This window comes from Vicia villosa, linkage group LG6, assembly GCF_029867415.1.
Source record: "Vicia villosa cultivar HV-30 ecotype Madison, WI linkage group LG6, Vvil1.0, whole genome shotgun sequence".
Lineage (NCBI taxonomy): Eukaryota > Viridiplantae > Streptophyta > Magnoliopsida > Fabales > Fabaceae > Vicia > Vicia villosa.
In genome coordinates, this window is record NC_081185.1 from 131,251,330 (window position 1) to 131,271,169 (window position 19,840).

The window sequence follows — 19,840 nt, forward strand, 5'->3', positions numbered from 1 at the left end:
CTTTCATCTCAACAACAACATTTTACTAGCTAATATCAACAATGTTATCTTAACTTACAATAACAACAACATTAAACATTTAAACATTCAATTTCAATAACAACAACAACAACAATCTTGAAATTTTTACTTAACACAACATCAACAACAACAATTAACATAAATAAGTTACATGCATGGATAAAGTGAATATCTCATTCCATGAATCAATAATGTCGACAGACACAATATTTAACATGTGTTTCATGCATGGATAAAGTGATTTACATACCCAAAACATGATGAGGAAGAAACGATAATGGTAGAGGAATCTTTGTCCGAGTTTTATTGTCTTTCTTTCGTTTCAATTTTTGTTGGTATTTAAATGGCGTTAATGGGGATCGAAGGGAGGAAATAAAGTTCGAACATGTACATGTTTTGGTAGATATGAGTTACATAACACATTTATGGAAGCAGAGTTTAGAGTTACACCTATGGTGTTTCAATGGAGAATATGAGATGAAAACCGTCTAGGGTGTCGCTCGCTTTAGGGACCGTTTGGTTTTGCAGGAGAAACGAAGATGGAAATCAAAGTTGCAAAAGTAAATGAAAGTTAGAGTTCAATTCTGAAAAATAGTTGAAAAAGAGATTTCCTCTCGGTTGGAACTCCCAAATGCGAAAATAGATAAATTAATAATAAAAATAATAATAATACTAATAATAATAATTATAATAATAAAGGCATCAATTAAAAAAATATAAAAGTAAAAATGCAAAATATGGGATTTGAAGCTTGATCTCTAGCCATTTTTCATTTCAATTGGTAATCCCAACTAAGGAAATATATGGTATTTTTATGAAATAAAATTTAAAATGTGACGCGTCTAGGGATTATATCTCAATTTTTATTGGCTAAGGTAAAAGATTTTCCAAAAAATGTATAAACTATTGTAATATGAATAGGATTCGGCTAAGGTTTACGTTGTGGAATCTTGTTTTGCAGGTGATATACTTTTCACAAGGACATCAACTTTTGATGATGATAATTATTATCTTCTGACAAGTTAAGCATAAGTAGTTAAGCGGATAAAGATGCAAATCTAAGTATTAGGGTTTGATGGACTTGACTATCTGATGATGGCAATCAATTGGAATATAACTCAAGCTTCATCTCAAGATACTCAAGCAAGTGTCTACAAAAGAAAAAACATTTGACAAAGTCTTGAAATGTTAAGAAGTCCTCCTAAATTAGCAATGAGTGATCACTTTGTAAATATAAGGGCATTCTTGTAAAAGCGCATGACTAAAGCATGCACACACACTAAAACGTATTTTCAAACTGTCTTCCCTCAAGAAAATATCTTCAAAAATATCTTTAAGTTGTGTCAGATGAATTTGGAGTTGTCAAAATAGCCCTAGGCAAAATTTTGACTTTTCTAATCAATTAGCACTTTTGTGCAATCGGTTAGCTCAGTTCAAAATTGAGTCCCAAGCAATTAGGACAGCGCCTTAATGATGTGCAACGGCTATATATCTTTTCTTTCCTATTTTGAACTTACAAACTATTATATTTTGAATATCTAATTGATTGGAATCATGTGTTAACCGATTATATTGTCATAAAAATAATTTATTTGAAATTCTTTTTGGGGCCAATCTCTAACCGATAAATAGAGGTCCCTTCCCTCACTCTCTTCCTCTCTCTAAACTTATTTTTTAATTTCTCTCACTAATACTTTAGCCTTAGAGCCTTTGTGAGAAAATTCCTTTTATTGGTGAGAATTAAGATGTAATTTTGGAAGGGTGGAATTTTAAGTTCACCAAGGAACTGTTGTTTATATCTAGTTGAACATAATATCCATTTAGGGATTTTTGTTTGGGTTAGAAGCTAAACCCGTAAAAGCTTTGGTTTTGAGGATTGTGTGATCACACCTGTCTTTAGGTTCGAGATTAGCTCGTGGAAAAATCTCTTAATATTCTTGGTAAGCCCGTGATAAAACTAAGATTAGGTTAAAGCTTAGTTCGTGGTAAAAGCTTGAATAAGGTTTGAGATTAGTCCGGTATTAAAATCTCTCAAGTTATTGGTTATCTCATGTAAAATCAAGCTTTAAGGTTCGTGAGCTCAGTCTGTGGTAAAATCTATTTAGGTTCTTGGTTAGCCCGAGTAAAACCAAAGTTTAAAATTCGAGAGCTCATCTCAAGATAAAAGCTTGCAAGGTTTAAGAACTTGAAGACTAACCGCTCCAAGATTCTTGTTTGTAGAAATAAAGACTAACTGTTTCAATCTACCGTTTAGAAAAAATACACAAATCGCCGTATTTCGGAGTATTGTATCATTAGGGTTAAGGTCAACTAGCATTCCTTGTATATGGGGGTTCGTGAGTATATCCTATTAAAATCTCTCAATTTTATTTGAAAATCTCAAGATCAGTTCTTGGGGAGAGGAGTAGGTCCTTTTGTTTTAACCGAACCTCTATAATTCTCGGTTCTTTTCCATGTTACTTAATTTCTGAAATTTATATTCTACACTTTATTACCGCTGCTAAGTAATTTAAAATGTTTTTAAACTTTGATTTTATTTCACAAATTTTTTCAAAACCAAAATTTTCTGAACCACCTAATTCACCCCCCTCTTGTGGTGAAGTCACATGTCTAACAAGTGGCGTTAGAGCCTAACTTCTGTTTAAGGACTAATTTTCTCAAGAGGAAGATGACTTCCGACAAGAAATCTTTTCTAAACACACCACCATTTTTCAATGATAATAGATTTTATATATGGCAAGCTAGGTTTAGAATTTTTCTTAAAATCTTAAATTATGAATTATGGGAAACACTAATTAGTGATTCGTTTATCCTTACTCGTCAAGTAAATGATGAAATAGTAGATAAACTCGATTCCCTTTAGACCGAAGAGGAAAAGAGAATGTTTGAGATGAATTTTAAAACTAAGAGCTTTGTAATAATGTCTCTTGATGATAGCAAATTTAACTATGTTCATCTTCGCAATACCATCAAGGAAATGTCGGATACTCTTGTAATGATATATGGAGTTTCTCCAAGTATCGAACAAGAGAAGATAAGCACACAAAGGGGGAGTAGATAAAGATATCTCTCATAGATGTTTTTCTAAATTTAGAAATATTGGAAATTATGTTGAAAATTGTATCACTAACAAATATATAAGAATTAAGAATTGGAAGATTAATTCAACTTTTAAATCAAAAGATGGGAGTCTTCATGAATTACAGAAAAGGCCAAAGAAGAAGGAAATTATAGAGAAGTTGAATGAACTAGTTTCATTACTTAAAGATGAGGGGATCCAAACTGAAGAATCATCATCCTCATTATACTCCTGTCATACAACTTGTGTGCAATCCTTCTAAAGAACATACTAAGTATGTCAACAATCCTCAGAAGATTCAATATCAAATGAAGGACTCTCTTGTTCAAGGAATGACAAAGAAGAAGAAGAAGTTTCTTCAATACTCGAACGAAAAAAGAAGAGGAGAGACATCAACCTCAAGGAGAAATATGAAATAATCTTCTTCCAACTAAGAAGATGAAATATGATTAAAGGCATCCTACGAGAGAAATTACATTCTAAGTATCAAACCATCTTATGCATAATTGTTCATAATGAGTGGTCAATTAGTGGTAGAAAATGATAAATTGAGAGAGCATACCCTCGGTATTAAGGAATCTCTAAGATATCTTAAGGAAATCAATGATTCTTTCAAAATAGAGATAACTAAGCTCAGAAATTCAAAAGAAGAACGCAAGCGTTGTGACTCCCTTATAAAAGAAGTAATTGATCTACATGAAGCTCTAGGAAAGTTCACCGACGGAAAAAGGAATTATGACTTAATTTTATCTAGTCAGAAGTTTTCCATAAACAAAAATCGGGTAGCTTTTAAGAAATACAGAAAATCTAGGAAATACATAAGCAATATAGAAAAGAAGCATCATGTTTATGAATGCAATCACTATAAGAGGATAAGACGCCTAAAGCCCTTTTGTTTAGATAAGTTGAAAATGTATAAATGCAACAACCTTAGATTCTTTGTGACTAATGCACTTGGGCCCAAGAATATATGGGTACCAAAGGTGAAAACTTAGTGTTTTGCAGGTATGCTTTGCAGCTTGGATATTTGACGATTATTAGTAAAGTTGTGGAAAGCAATAGTTTGAAGTCTCTAATCTGAGGATAAACGATGATGGCAATATTTATGAAGTTTTTGACCCGAGGATGAACGATGATGGCAAATATCAACCGTAGTGATCAAATCAAAGTATTTGAGAATATCTCAAAGTTTATGATCCTTAATAATCAATTGAATGGATATGTTTGTAATGGACTTATCCGTTTTGTGGATTTTACCAACAATCGCATCCAATGATGTGTAGAGGAGGATACACCTTTGGTGGTTCTCTTTTAGGGAAATATTTATCAAGAATTCTTGATAAAAGAGGTATATGTTATATTAAGATTGAAAATAATCATGAAATTATGATAAAACCCGTAAAATAATTAATTTAATTTTTTTTTTCATCTAAAAATAAATTATTTTCTAACCCATAAAATGAGTATTTTAGTATTTTTATAACAAAGGGGTGCAAAAAATGACAAATGGAGTGCAAAAAAGTCAAAAATCCAACAGAATTTCTAACATGCACCAAGGTGATTGAGCTATTTAAGCTCAATCGGTTAGCACGTTATGACAATCGATTAGAAAAGCTATATAGTGGACACATGAAGGTTATTTTTGGAATTTTAAAGTTGTGAGGGGCACCCTATATGGTGGAAAAGGCATTTCCCTAATTTTGGTTGACATGTTTCCATCTGCCAATTTATCAACAAGAATGTCACAAATGTGCATATGGGCCTATAGCAAGGTTGTCATCAAGCTACAGGCTCGTAAGATCTAGAAAATGCAAAGGGCAATGTTATTCGTACCTTTATGATACTCGCCCATCCCGATTAAAAATCAATAATGCTCCTAAAATTCAAAATTACACTTCCGCACGCACAAAAAATATCCACACCATAGCACTTCATAAGTGAATCATCTACATTTTAACAAAAAATAATTCGAAAGTGTATTTCCGTACACTTGAAAAAGTTAAATCTGGAAGTGCAATTTCAAACTAACTCTTGTGTGCTTCTATTTTGACTAATCCATATCTTTTGAATAAAACTAATCTGTCAAATTAGATTTTATTCATAATAGTCACAAACTTAATATCTAATTGAGGGTGGGTGGGGTTGCTCAATTGGCACTTGCTAGTTGAGTTAAGGGTGTCGTTGGTCCAGGGTTTAACTCCTGGCAACGACGTTTATTTGTAAATAAGTTGATGATTTATAAATCAAGAACTTTTAAAATTAAAAAAAATTATAAAAAAAAAACACTATCTGAAATTTGTCCAGAGCTACACTTCAGAACTCACTCTTCCAATAGTATGGATATACACTTTCGGGCTATGTTGAAGTGGATAGTTGTTGGGCTTTGGAAGGTGTGGAAAGCTAGAAACTGAAAATTATACCCTGTACCCCAACTTTTATCCCAATACCCCTACCCAAAAAAATTTCAGACAAATTTACCCCTGTATAAATAGTGAAAATTACCAAATTTTTCACTTTTTTACTCATTTTCACGTTTGCACAGTGGTTCTGAAGAGGGAAATTTTTTGACCAAAAACCGGATAACCCAGCCTCGTGAGTTCCGGTTAAGCATTCATTGAAAAAGTAAGTTTTTTTTTTAAAATTCTCAGCCGGATAACCCAGCTATGGGGTTTCCGGTTCTGTTTGTTTTCTTACGTATATAGCCGGATAACCCAATGATGGGGTTTCCGATTCATTTTGTCTCAGTCGGATAACCCAACAAGGGGGTTTCCGGTTCTTCTAGACCTCGGCCGGATAACCCAGCCTTTGGGTATCCGGTTCCTTTTTTTTTTTTTAGTTTTTTTTTTTTAGTTTTTTTTTTGTTTTTAATATCATATATTATTTTTAATAACATTTTATTTAATTGTTAACTATTTTATTTTTTATTTTTTAGTGGTTCGAAGAAGAGGAGGTACGATCGACGGAATGCGTCAAAGAGGAAGACAACGTCGAGAGGCTGATGGCGAGGGACAGCAGGGAGCTGCTCCTGAGGTTGGTCCGCAGCATCCGGCATTTCCCGGAGGACCTACTGATACATCATTATTGGTTAGATATCAGAGGCACGTTGCATGTCATTTATGGTTGGGCGAGGTACGTAAATATTTTCTTAAATGTTTTTTTAAATTACATGTACTTATATATTAACATATATTACAAATTATTTTCAGGAGAGACGACCAAAGCCGACCTTAAAGGTTGCTGCACATGGCAGCAAATTAATAGGATGGGTTCCGGCAATGCTCCCAAGGGAGATGGAAAATTGGTTAGTTGCATCTGGCCTTTCATCTTTGCAGCATACTAGTTTGTCGAGGGTAGATACGCATCTATTATCTGCTTTTGTTGAGAGATGGCATCCTGAAACATCGTCATTTCATATGCCGTTCGGCGAGATGACCATCACGCTAGACGATGTTTCTTGTCTTCTTCATGTACCGATTAGGGGCCAGCTGGTTGACCCCGATGTTGTTGTCACCGATTATGATGCTATCCATCTAGCTGTTGACTTGTTTGGTGTTTCGCTAAGTGATGCAACTACAGAGGCTTCTGCTGTAAGGGGTCCTTACTATAAATTGGATTGGTTGAAGCAAGTTTTTGAGCAACAAAGAGCTGCGAATAACTTTACAGGCACTATGAGAGCATACATGATGTTACTATTAGGTTGTACCATTCTTGCCGACAAGACTTTTACTCTTGTCGAGGCAAAATATCTTCCACTTTTGAGAGATTTGGATACTTGTGGAAGCTATTGCTGGGGGGCAGCTGCACTGGTTACTCTGTACAGATACTTAGGGGATGCCTCATTTTATTCATGCAAGCAGCTTGGCGGTTATGCCTCTCTTCTTCAGGTTTAAAATTTTACTTATTATTTAATTATACTTAATATCTAATATTTTAGTTTAATTTAGTTTATTATAATTTAGTTTAATTTATAATAGTAACTTTTACTTTTGTTTCAGTGTTGGATTCATGAGTACTTTCCAACTGTTGGAAAGAGAGGTACTTCTGGGTTATTTGGCATTGATAGTCCGATGGCTAGGGCGATGAAATGGGAATATAGGCAGGGGACGCAAAAAGTGGCTGACATCCGAGCTGTGTTAGATCAGTTGACTCCTCACGATATTGTCTGGCGCCCTTTTGAGGATCATCGGGTGCACCGTCCTTTTGATGATATCTGTTTGTATCGGGGTGGTTTGAAGTGGTTTGGTACTGTAGTTCTATATTTACCTGATAGATGCTTGCGTCAGTTTGGATACAGACAGTACATACCGACTGCTCCTCCTAATGTAGACACACTTGATGTGGATGTTGAGTGGGCTACATATAGGCAGAGTGTGTTGCAGGTGACCCGATCCCACGATGATCCCCCAGCTGCGTTTGCCACCATACCATATGAGACAGACGATGATTATTTGGCGTGGTATTATACGGTGTCACATCCTATATTGAGAGCACCAAGAGGTGATCAGCCGATGGAGGTACCAGTGCCTGTCTATGACGAAGGACCGTCAGACCCGAGATTATCATATATATCTCATGAGCTTCATCATTACTTACAGCGTCATCAGGCTGTTCCTGAAGACGAACAGTTTCTGGAGATATTTAGAGCACTCAGACTTGTACAGGGCGGACCATTACCTAGTGAAGGTCCAATTACTTATGACCATGAGTCTGATTGATGTCACATTTTATGTTTATATTTATGTTTTAGTTTGAGACTTATGTATTGTTATGAGACTTGTAGACGTCTGTATTATTATAAGACTTATAGTTTGAGATTAATTATTTATAATCCATTTGGCAACATATTAAAATCCAATAGTACTAATGTTGTAATATCATAAAATCAATCTAAGCTGACATATTTTGGTAGTATAGGCATTAGCCGTTGCCAATGTTGTAACCGCCCGGCAAATCCTACCATCCAAGAAGTTGCATCTTTTGTGCGATATTTCGTCCAATCAGTTGTGACAGGTGGCAACGTAAATCCTTCATTCATGTTTACCTGCACACAAAATAAATATCAGAAAAACACGAATAGGGATTGAATGTACCAAAAATGTGTTTCTAATTACCTGAACCCAATGATTTCCATTGACAAAGCCGATACAGTAAATGGATGCATTAGGTGAATGTGCACTCGTCATAGGAAAGTAACTCAAACTAAGGTGACCTAAAGAGACGAGAACAACGTTATACCGATTAGCTATTACATAGCCCAACTCAGGTAACATCATCCATTTATTTGGTGGTTGTTGACCTAAAGTTTCTATCACCAACGATGATCTCACTGTTGGAAGGCGTTGACCAAATAAATCCTCATACAACTTGCTTCTAGGACCTATAATTTCTTTCTCCAAATCCCGACGAACCATTGACCATCCATCTGTGCCATAACCATGCAAAGATGCAATGGCTCTAAAACCACAATTTCCATCATCTCTTACATCAACAATGTCATCAATAAATGGTCTGATGTAATCTGGAAATTGTACAATGTATTTATCAAATTCTCTATTTTTTGAGGTTTGGGATAGTTGTGAATATAACCTCTTTGAAGATTTTTGAGAACTCAAATGTGATTGATCAACATACTCATATCCAGAAGGATCACGATAAACATCATATCCCACAGGTCTCTTCCCTTTTTTCTTAACCCCTCCTTTGGTTTTAATTTTTTCAGGCGGTGGACACATCTTTGTTGTAGTTGGATAAGCAATCGCACACACTCTGCTTTTTAATGCTCTTTTTCCGACAACATCTAATGACCTCCACATTTTCCAAATTTCATCGATTGCATTTGTCATGTCTATTTCTGATCCATCATCTGCATCTATATCTTGATTTCCTTCCATACTTAGTTTCCTCCAATGAATATGAATAGCCTCAATTGGTATCGCATCACCACTCAATGTATATCTCCCTAACTCACAAGCACATGGTAACCCATATACTTTTCTATGAGTACATCCGCACTTTTGCGTATCGGTACCCACCATGTCAATCCTCAACCACTCTTCAGCAATCTGCCTCAATGCAGCTCTTGATACTGAACCACGCAAATTTGAATAAAAAGGACTAGTATGTGCATGCTCAACTTCATAAAAACTCTTCTGAAATGAAGCTCTAATGTTGCCCACTTGTATCTTGATATTGTCATTCATAGCCTCCCAACATTTGCATAAATCACCTAAGCTATTCTCTAACATTTTCTTAAGTTTCCAATGCGCAGACTCCACCCTTTAAATAAAACAAAACAACTAATTATCTGTAATATTAATATAAAGAAACAATGTCGATAAAATCACATAAACATACCTATTTGTTGTTGTGTTTCCCAAATGTAACACTTGATTGATCCATGCTTCGAAAAATCGATGTCTGTGCGGTGTCAACCATGTGTCATTCACATAATCAATAAAACCTTTGGAGTCAACACATGCATCCTCAAGTTGTTTCAACCGTTGATGGTACTCCATCTCATCACTAGCCTTTATCAGTTCAAACCACATTTTCTCCACTGTTTCTCGCATATCATCCACAACATGTTCCTTACACCTTGATTTCACGTTTTTGTTGATGTGAAATCGGCAAAGCAAATTAGCTGTCTTTGGAAATATTGTTTCAATGGCTTTCATTAAAGCAAGATCTCTATCAGTCAAGATTACTTGAGGACAATTATCCTGCTTGATAAACAACTGTTTCAACTTATCCAATACCCAACAAAAAGTCTCTGTCTGCTCATATTCCATATAGGCAAATGCAACAGCAAATGTTAATTTAGTTGATGTCATACCAACTATTTCAAACAACGGTTGCGTGTACTTGTTTGTCTTGTATGTGCAGTCCATAATCAATACAATAGGAAACATATTCAACAACTTCACTGATTCTGGATGTGCCCAAAAAATATCTCTCACAACTTCTGACTCATCCTTTTTCCTACTCCAGTAAACATAACCTGATTCTTCAACCAACTTGAGCAATTGTTGCATTTCTGTTCTAGGACCCCTTATGTCTTTTTGTATCTTACTCTTATGTTTGTATATTTGCGTGATCCGAGTGACATTCTCCGGGTCACGCTCTTGCAATGACAATAATATGTGTCTTGGTGGAACATGGCGTTTTGTCAAATCAACAATATGTTGCTTATCATCTGTATTTAGTCGACTTACGAAAGCATGGCCTTCAAATCTATCAGGTAAGCCGTGGTTGTGTACTCCGCATTTTACATCGATCTTCCATCCAGAACCATCTTTCGACGATGTTGACCTAATTTTGAAAGGACAACCACATCTCTTACTAGCACTTTGGGTTTCGCTATCTGTTTTTTTGTATTTTCCACCTCTATCACAACCAAATATTAATTTATCACTTCTTCCTCGCTTGCCTGTTTTGATATCTGAACGAGCTATTATAACTGTCACTTTATTCCTGATTCCAACGTCCTTAATCCAACTTATCGCCTCTTCTCTTGTAGCAAATTTTTGACCAGTTACAAAAACATCAGTTGTATCCACACATGTTTGAGTTACATCGCATTTTTTCAAAGGAGGATCCACACCTAAATATATATAATTAATTTAGTTTAATATATAATTAAAAAAATTAAAAAATTAAAATTAAAGTAATTTAAAAAAAACGAAAAAAAATTAAAAAAAACAAGAACCGGAATACCCACAAAGGGGATATCCGGTTGGGAAAAGTTGAAACAAAACAAACCGGAATACCCATCCCTGGGATATCCGGTTGATGAAAGTTGAAAAAAAAAAACCGAAAAACTGTATGTTTGGTTATCCGGTTCAGACAACGTAACAATCTCCACGTCTCTCCTTACCGTCCGTACAAACAGTAACAATGAAAAAATAAAAAATAAAAATTAAAAGTAAAAAGTAAAAAAGGATTAAATTGGAATTTTTAAAAAATTGTCGGGGTATTGGGATAAACGTAGGGGTACGGGGTATAATTTTCCTAGAAACTCATTGGTGTTTAACAAGTCTGTTCCTTGCCACATGCTGGTTGCTAAAGATGTGTGGCTCTCTTCCATTGAATTAGACAGCTGTAAGTTGGTTTCTACGGATCGGTTCTAATGCAGAAGTTTTGCTGGCTGCTACTCAGAGGCTAACAAGCTTTGTTGCACCGGGAACGGCGAAAGCTCTTGGAATTTGGTGGGGGCTGCAGCTTGCTAGTGACTTTAAGCTAGATAAAGTGGTTCTCCAGTCGGTTACTCTTGGCGTGGTCGATTGTGTTAATGGCGTGGTTTCAGTGTCGGACCTTGATCCGTGGTCGATTGTATTAATGGCGTGGTTTCAGTGTCGGACATTGATCCTATTGTTAGTGTCGGACATTGATCCTATTGTTATGGATTGACGTTCTTTGCGTAGTTTTATTTTATCTACTGTTATGTTTCTAGGGAGGGATGCAAATATTGATGCTCATAGTTTAGTAGGCATTGGGAAGTCGGTTGGCTCTCGTACTTGATTAGGTGTTATCCCTTGTGTCAAGGAGTATCCTGTATTTTCGGCTAGTTTGGCCCTTTCCTAATATATCTGAGTATCATGTATTTTCGGCTAGTTCACTTGGAACAAAAAAAGTTACGAGAAATTCAAAATCAAATAATTTAGCTATTTTGAAATACCGCGAAAAACCAACATTGAATTTCAAAATCTACAGTTACTTCATTCAAAATGAGGAGTCTGTTTTTGAAGTTTGTCCTGAGATCAAACAAATTTATATTAGAGGATAAAATCAAACAGAATCACCAATAAAAAAAATAGGACTATTAAAAATATGCTGCTACATAAGGTTTGATATTGAATTGTTACCATGGAACCTTAAAAGGTTATAGGTTCAATTGAACCCACACATTTGATCTTAATGCAGAATCTTATCTTTCCGGCATAACAAAAGCTTTAAAACAGTGTCCACGGGTGTGGACCATCCATCAAGCACAGATAATTTCACTTTTTTTTCTAAGATATACAAATGTTTGATATGAACGTGATTTCCTGCTGTTACGGCAGATCTGAGCCGTCCATATTTTAAATTGGCGTTCGGGACCATTTTACTGCCTACAATTAAGATTGATATTTGTACCATCCAATCGCACATCAATGGTTGAAATTCATTACAGCGTGAATCAGAATGATTTCCCTAGTCCGTGTTTGGTCTCGCAGAGAAAAATATATCAAAACCTATCAAGGCTACAAGTTCCGATTTAAAACTGATATTTGACCGGAGTCCCCATTTAACAAGAAAACTTCTAGAGGGACATATGGAGAAGACATTGATGCACCAAACCTGTAGGAGGGTTGCAACATTTTGCTACCTTTTGCACATGAAATTGTTCTTAGACGTGGTCCAGTTCTCATTTGCCATATCTGAAAGGACATTATCAATTAATTAAACAATATTAAAAGAAACCAGTTTTGCTCTATTGTGCACAGTAATGAAAGAAGTTCAAGTGTGTCAATGTCACACTAACAAGAAATAGGAGAAGTAAATTTCATACTATTCTCTAGTTGCATATTTTTAATTGCAAAACTGCAGTAAAGGCTTTGGGTGGCTTTTGAGGAAGAAACCTAAAGTTAGATAAAAGTCATACCTCAATAATTCCTTTTCTGGGAGCGTGAATAGCCAAACACAAGCAGTAATCACTTTTCATTGGTTCATAATAAGTGGAGCTTGATGAGGCTGTATCTTTATTTACCAACATCTCCATGAATAAACAGCAGGCATCCCTATATCCCTGCGAAAATACCAAATTCCATATTTAGGAAGTACAATGGTTGTTTTACTGAGTTTTTTTGCAGGAGGGGGAAGTCAGAGACTCAGGACCGAAAAGTTCAAAAAAAAACCTTCCAAAGGCGCACCACCACAAGTGCTTGAGTGTCTAGCAGCAATATGCGACCAAGTGAATCGGTTATAGCAGCCAATGTACCACTTGGTGATAAGGTAAGTTTTTCACCTTTCCTAGGATGATCCTTTATACATGTCAGGGGTGAAGCTGCATTGATACATGAAAACAAAAGTCAAGTAATTGGATTTAAATTTAGAAATGATGCAGCAAAAATGGTGCACATGGCTCTTCATTTTTTTAGTAGATAGTTTTCTTCCAGTAGAAATGCAATAATGAGCTTCTCTCATTGTTTGATGGTTTTTAGCAAGTGTTCATGATTTTTCATTTAAAAGACACTCATAATGAGCTTTTATGAATCACTTAAAACGTTTATACATGTCAAAGGAGGCATTATTCGTGAAAACCATATTTTCTAACAAACATTAAAAAATTCATCTCCATTTTAAGCTAGAGAAATTCAGTCTATCCATATAGGAGATTTCAAGCAGATGAGAGTTTCTCATTTCTTTCCTCTGTTTAAGACTTTCTCATCCTATGACTTTTGCCAAGTCTAAACTTGCGGTAGTTTTTGTTTTTTCGATAGGCAGCAAATGTTAGTAATTCGTCGTTATTTTAGTTTTGGGGATCAAATCTGGGACCTTCTGCTTAAAACTCCTTCAACCTCCCTTAGCTCACCAACTGAGCTGGCTACCTATGTAGGGTGATGGTTCTTTTCTTTTTTCTAATTAAAAAAAAAAGGATAGCACCACCTTTCCGATAGGATAAATTAATCCTACTTAACATGACACTATATAATTTGTGTTTCCTTTACTTGGCATATGCAAAATTATCGGCAGGTATCTGTGTATTATAATGAAAAAGGCAAGCCCTGTTATGAGTGTTACTCTTACCTCGAGCAAATGGTTGAGGCTTCTCCTCTGATTTCTTTGGCGATTTTTGTGGAGAAGTTTTTTCACTCCGCCAAATCAATTTAGAAAATGAAGCTATAGTGGAAAATGTTGCAGGTACAACTTTAGACAAGATAGCTCCCACTAAAGACCTGCCTTTGTCCTCAGAAAATCTTCCAAAGGATCAAACAAAACTCAATGAATATAAATACTACGCCAATAAAAAGACTTCTGAGCATATATATTAGTAAAGATAGCCGAATAATGCTCCAAGTACCTATAAGCTGAAATCACAGCATCGTCTCCAACAGCCACTGCACAATAATAACGTTGACTCGACTGCCCAACAATAAAAGCAGCTGAACTCAAATACCAGAAATAATATCAGAAATTTTCCATAATCTAAGGTTCACAAGGCCACAATCATTCTCACAGACAAAAATCATAGTAGGACATGGTGAAACTGAGAAAAGCAAGTCATACCAAAAAATCAAGGAAAAGCACGAAACATAATACCCCATTAAGGGTTAAGACAATACATGATTCCCCTATATGAAAGAAAAAACAAGTGCCTTCATAAATCCTACATGTATAGAAAATAGGTTGTTACATTTTCATCAAATTACTTTTTTTCTATTTTTTACAATTCATGAAAAGTTATACAAACAAATGTAACTATAGAAATCATAACATGATTATTATTATTTAAAATATTTTACCTGATGTTCCATCAGCGGGGGAGGCATTATGCCAGTAATGGCTGCATCGGCGCAAGTACCATACTTACCAATATTCCACAACTGGAAAGGTAATTTTACTTGAGCATTTTCAGAATCCTCTGAATCTTGGTTCTTTTGCTTTTGATTCCGAAATTGAGGATGGGCTTCTTCAAACCACTTCTGCAGCATATTCTGCATTCCAACATTGCAAACTAAGCCTACTATTAGATTCATAATCAACTACCCTAATCCAACATGTAAACTATAAGTTTCAGATCCATGTCAATGCAACATCTTATTTTACAGGATAAAGTAAAGTTATCCATATTTTTACAATTTCACGCCAAGGATTATGACTTCGGTTTGAGCAAAAAATAGGAAACAGTGGATAATTTTAAAAACATTAAAAATGAAAACAAAACAGTTTATCAAACTAAACATGTCCTTATGTTCAAGCCGTGGATACAGAAAAACAGTGTTACCTGAACAACAGAGCTATCAAACCGGGCAATCACACCGGGCATAATGAGACAAAACTCTTCTGATGAACTATCTTGAATCAAGTCTTTCTTTGTTCCACGAACTCTTAACTTCAAAACTCGTCCAGGATAAATCATCTAACAAGATCAAATCGATACATTATATAAGACATATCATTGATTTTGATACAAAATTGAAATAGCATAACCTAGCCCCTTTAGAGCAATATTGCAAAATTGTACTTATTTGTAAGATAGATGAAAATGATAATCTTATAGAAGAGAAGAGAAATTGAATTTGATTACCTGCTTATGAATCAATTCGGCTCGCAAGGAGTAAATGAGCAAATAGCCAGATGAGGTACCGGCGACGATGACGCGGATATCGTCGAAGACCAACCATTCGACGGCGGAGATGAATTCGGCATCGATGGGGGACAATTCGGGTCGGATTCTGAGTGGAATTTGGTGGGAATCGGACCATGAGAGGAGGAGGATGGTGGAGCGGTTGGCGAGGAGGATAGAGTGGGTGTCGATGGCGGAGAGGAGGTTGGGGTTGTCGACAACCCAACCGGGTTTTCCGGCTCCGAGTTCGCCCAATTCTTTGCAGGCTATGCAGCCTAACTCTTTCTTGTACGATCGCCTCCTCATTGCTTAGTTCCTTTGTCACTAGCAACCAAATGGATCGCAAAATGTCTTTATTAGAGATGCTAATGCTAATGTAATCCCCTTTTTCACGTTTCCACCGTTGATAATTTGCTCCACTTAGCATAAGATCTAGCCTAGGTAGAGTAAGAATGAAGGGATTTTATTTAACTCCTTCACATCTTGTTCATCAATGCATTTAACACACTTTTATTTTTATAGCATTTTATTGGATGTTTTTGAGAACTTATCTTGCATAATAGGTGTCTCTTCACTTGTTTACATAGTGTAGATTTTAATTTGGCTAGTGATTTTATTAGGTAGTTTTTAAATTTAACCAAATATTTTCCTTGTCTCACTCTACATGTCATATCTCGGATTGCGATTGTTCGATTAAAACTTATGTTCATGTGTTGGAAAGCTAAGAAACATACTTGCTACTTAAATATTCGACTTGGAAGTTGGAACCCAGTACAGACTTTCAGTCGGTCAAACAAGTAGAATATTGTAGCCTAACCATTGACAATGGGTTTTTAATGCGCGATTTAACGATTAATTTTGTAATAGATCATTTAGCCCCTAATGGGCCTAACTCTTATTTAGAATTCAAAACCCTTGTTAGGTTTAGATTTATATTCCAATATTATAAACATGAATCTTAGTGAATCTCAAAAGTATCGTTTATTTATTGTTTTAATTTTATTGCAAACTTTATGAAGGATGCCTAAAAATTGGAAATCAATCTATTGATTGAAGGTACTTCGTGTAACAACAACGATGTTTAGTTTTTAATATAAATTTAGTTTTATATTTATCATCCTTTATTTATCAATTTTGTTGTTTCGAGTGACAATTCAACATAGTATTAGTACTTTTTACTTTTAATTTGTTTGGATTTTTGTAGGATTTAATAAATATTCCAAAAAAAATCGTGAAAAGACCAATTCGAGTCAAAATCATCTTAACTCGACAAATTATATGATTTTTTTACTATGGAGGTTATGATGACAAAGCAAGGAGTGATTATCACACCTGGATATCACAGCAGCCTTATTCGAGTCTAAAAGAGTGAAAACCAATAATTGAAGACATATTGTCATCCCGAATGCAGAGTGGCCCTATATTTGGCCACTGTAATATAAAAATTATGCCTCAAGTACAAGATGGGCACTATTTTTGTCTTATAGATGACATAGAGGCGATATCAAGTGCAAGAGTGGAGTGTTCTATATTTTCACTCACTACCACGTCAGATAAGTCACAAAATTGGGGCGCACCTTAGGTCAATAGAGGCGCGATTATGCGATTCTAGAATTTTTCTGTATAATGTGCTACTCGTTTAGTCACTAGGGTTCTAAATTATTATGATAGACCAAGCATATTCTGAAGTAAGGGATGAGAGTAAACACACAACATCATTAGAGAATCATATTTAATCGTTTGTTAGGCTAATATCTTTCTTTTTATTGTAATTTTTATAAACTCCTTAAGGATGAGTGGCTAGTTCCTTTAGATTAGGTTCCTCTTAGATGAATTTGCCCCAATAATGTGAGCCATGTGATTCGTTGCAATTCTTCACCCTTTGTTCTCATAGAATCTTGTTTGTCGATTGATGTGATGAAAATATTGAAGATTGTTTCACACCGGCAATGTCAAATGGTCTGTGTGAACCTAGATGGTTATCAAATAGTGCGAAGAATAAGGGTCTGATGATGGACTCTAGTAACTAGTTATTTGTATTGGTACTTTGGTCCGGCAGTGGGAAGGGGTGCCTAAAAACTCTCTAATGCCTAAGTCATTGATGGTCAATATGAGAGGTATTTTATGTTAGAATAGAGTGTGCCTTGATGTGATTCCCTCGTTAGACTTTTATAGTATGGTTTCATGATTTTTCAAGGGCCTAGAACATTTCTGCATTTGATTATCGTGAGATACGACATATGTCACAAGATCCTTGAGGTACGATCTAACAGTTATGTTTCCCCTAGTTAGTCTAATTATATGTCATTATGGAACAAGTTCATTTTAGATTATGCAAGGATAGAGGGTTTCATACAACATGGTAATCTAATCACATCTCTAAAGAAATTATCCATAATAAGATTATTTCTCACCGACAATGTCAAATGGTCTGTGTGAACCTAGAGATGTGACAGCATTTATCTTACATCAGAAGAGTGATGTCGGTATTCTACAATGTGTGAATATAATGGTCTGTAGGCCTTTTGTCGCCAGGGGTGGATACATTCATATTACATATGGGGCTCAAGCCCCCACCAAAATAATAAGAATGTTAATGAATAATGCTTTTTTATAATTTTTTCAGCCGCCATAAAATTTATTGAACACACTAAATTATATTTATCTATTCACCAAAAGTTTACATTTATCTCTTCCTCTTTAATATTTAAAGTGTATATTTTCATTTAAATATCATTTAATTATTGTTTATAAATGCATTCACTCACAGTTAATATATAAAGTTAGAACTCTTTAGAGATTGAGGTATTGGTAAAATTTTGGGATTTGAGAGTATACCCTCTCAAGCAACACCGAAGGCGAAGAATATTAGTTATAATAAAAGAGTTAAAATTTGGCACATTTAAATTATGGTTAAAAAGTATCAACTATCACAGGTAAACTATAATAAAATAGAGTCTTAATCACACTGTCTGAAAACTTAAAATGACTCAAGATCTCATATTTGAATTTCTCCAAGTCATATATATATATATATATAACTCTAAAATTATTGTGTATTTTGGGTTTGTGATATTTTCTCTTTATTTATGATATACAGATTGATTTTTTGCCCCCACAAATCAAAATTTTTGGTCACAATGGCTTTTGGTGGATCTTACACTAGGTCAGATTCAAATTAGTTGGCCATTGACTTAGATTGAAATAATTTGCTTTTATGGTCCTTGAAGAAATCAAAGTTGAAAAAGGAAATGATAAGAGTGTTTACAAGGAGATTGAACATGGTGGTATTAACAGAGGATCAGAAGTCAATGTTAAAGTAAATCACTTTGTTCAGCAAGTTATAAAGGGTAGTGAAATTTATCCTGATGATGCTATTAGAAGAGAGAAAGGTGACTTGTAAAGAGAAGAGAGTTGCAGGTAGGGGTGAGAGTTAGGTCAGGATAGCTTACATGGATCTATAGTCTGGCCTATTTAAGTTTGGTCTGACCTGACCTATTTAATAAAAATGTTAGGCTTAGACTTTTTTTAAACTTATTTAATTGAATTAAATATGTTAGACTAACCTCTAAAACCTTATCAATTGACCTATATATCTATTAGAAAATAGATTATAAAAGATTGTGTTGTCTATTTAAAAAATAAGTGAAATGAGTTATTTGAAAGGTTTAATGTGAAAGATGATTTTAAATAGGTTTTCAGATCAAATCAGACTTTCAAAAAGGTTAGGTCAAACAAAAAAAATTATAATAGATTATAGACCCGACTTAAATTTTAAAAATTTATCATAAGTCGGGTTCACACCTTCTAAGACCTAATCTGACTTATTCTTACCCCTTGTTGCAGGTGTGGATAAATGATCTTGCACATAAGATTTTTTTTTAAATAAGATCATTAGAAACGCAGTCATACTTAATAATGTATTATAGATTATTCTTGTTAAAGCGGAGGAACAATACTGATTTTACATTGAACAACAAAATTCACACAATAATACCTAATAATACTTAATGATGCCCCGCAGATTATTCATGTTTAGAAACATATTACCGATTTCACATTGAATAACAAGATTTTCAATAAAATTTTATTAAGAGGTTGCAATTTAGTTTCAAGATATCTTAGATTTTTCTTTTTTTAGTTTGGAGGGGGAAAATAGAGGGTTTCGAAAATCAACTTTTTTAAAAAGATAGAAAAATCTTTAATATTTTTTTAGAAAAAAATTGTATTTGATAAAATAGTTTGTGTTTTTATTTTTGATAGAATTTAACTGTATTCACTGACCGTGTCAAGATATTTTACATTATCAATTAATCATAGTTGTTAGATTTTTACAAACGGTCGACTTTTATTTTAATTGAATCTAAAGTATATCTATAAATGATTGTGATGCATCGATCGTGTAAAACTTTTTA

At 34.7% G+C, this 19,840-nt stretch overlaps 3 protein-coding genes across 3 annotated transcripts; 1 reads left to right on the plus strand and 2 right to left on the minus strand.

Annotated features, from left to right (window-relative positions):
* The first annotated feature begins 5,763 nt into the window (after positions 1-5,763).
* LOC131614674 (protein MAIN-LIKE 1-like) lies at positions 5,764-7,815 on the plus strand. Its single transcript, XM_058886233.1, has 4 exons — positions 5,764-5,794; positions 6,033-6,229; positions 6,307-6,984; positions 7,096-7,815. Exons 1-4 carry the CDS (start codon positions 5,764-5,766, stop codon positions 7,813-7,815), a joined length of 1,626 nt encoding a protein of 541 aa, XP_058742216.1.
* Positions 7,816-7,982: 167 nt separating this feature from the next.
* On the minus strand, positions 7,983-10,870 carry LOC131614675 (PKS-NRPS hybrid synthetase cheA-like). Its single transcript, XM_058886235.1, has 5 exons — positions 10,867-10,870; positions 10,057-10,700; positions 9,455-9,969; positions 8,212-9,376; positions 7,983-8,141 (listed from the first exon to the last, which is right to left on the minus strand). The coding sequence occupies exons 1-5, from the start codon at positions 10,868-10,870 to the stop codon at positions 7,983-7,985; spliced, it is 2,487 nt and encodes an 828-aa protein (XP_058742218.1).
* A 1,048-nt stretch (positions 10,871-11,918) lies between these two features.
* On the minus strand, positions 11,919-15,944 carry LOC131610017 (uncharacterized). Its single transcript, XM_058881868.1, has 8 exons — positions 15,387-15,944; positions 15,084-15,218; positions 14,602-14,793; positions 14,160-14,221; positions 13,886-14,055; positions 12,994-13,142; positions 12,741-12,884; positions 11,919-12,516 (listed from the first exon to the last, which is right to left on the minus strand). The coding sequence occupies exons 1-8, from the start codon at positions 15,729-15,731 to the stop codon at positions 12,340-12,342; spliced, it is 1,374 nt and encodes a 457-aa protein (XP_058737851.1). The 5' UTR covers positions 15,732-15,944; the 3' UTR covers positions 11,919-12,339.
* Between the last annotated feature and the right edge of the window lie 3,896 nt (positions 15,945-19,840).

What these genes read in the sequence shown, in the direction of transcription:
- LOC131614675 (XM_058886235.1), bottom strand. An exon ending in AAAAGGATGAGTCAGAAGTT is followed by an intron (nt 9,970 to 10,056) that starts GTGAGAGATATT and finishes TGCACATACAAG; the next exon opens with ACAAACAAGTACACGCAACC. An exon ending in GGAAACACAACAACAAATAG is followed by an intron (nt 9,377 to 9,454) that starts GTATGTTTATGT and finishes TTTTATTTAAAG; the next exon opens with GGTGGAGTCTGCGCATTGGA.
- LOC131610017 (XM_058881868.1), bottom strand. Translation starts at nt 15,731, where the DNA reads ATGAGGAGGCGATCGTACAAGAAAGAGTTAGGCTGCATAGCCTGCAAA. An exon ending in CCCCGCTGATGGAACATCAG is followed by an intron (nt 14,222 to 14,601) that starts GTAAAATATTTT and finishes ATTGTTGGGCAG; the next exon opens with TCGAGTCAACGTTATTATTG. An exon ending in GCTGTGATTTCAGCTTATAG is followed by an intron (nt 14,056 to 14,159) that starts GTACTTGGAGCA and finishes ATCCTTTGGAAG; the next exon opens with ATTTTCTGAGGACAAAGGCA.
- LOC131614674 (XM_058886233.1), top strand. Translation starts at nt 5,764, where the DNA reads ATGGGGTTTCCGGTTCTGTTTGTTTTCTTAC. An exon ending in GGTTCTGTTTGTTTTCTTAC is followed by an intron (nt 5,795 to 6,032) that starts GTATATAGCCGG and finishes TTTATTTTTTAG; the next exon opens with TGGTTCGAAGAAGAGGAGGT. An exon ending in GTCATTTATGGTTGGGCGAG is followed by an intron (nt 6,230 to 6,306) that starts GTACGTAAATAT and finishes AATTATTTTCAG; the next exon opens with GAGAGACGACCAAAGCCGAC.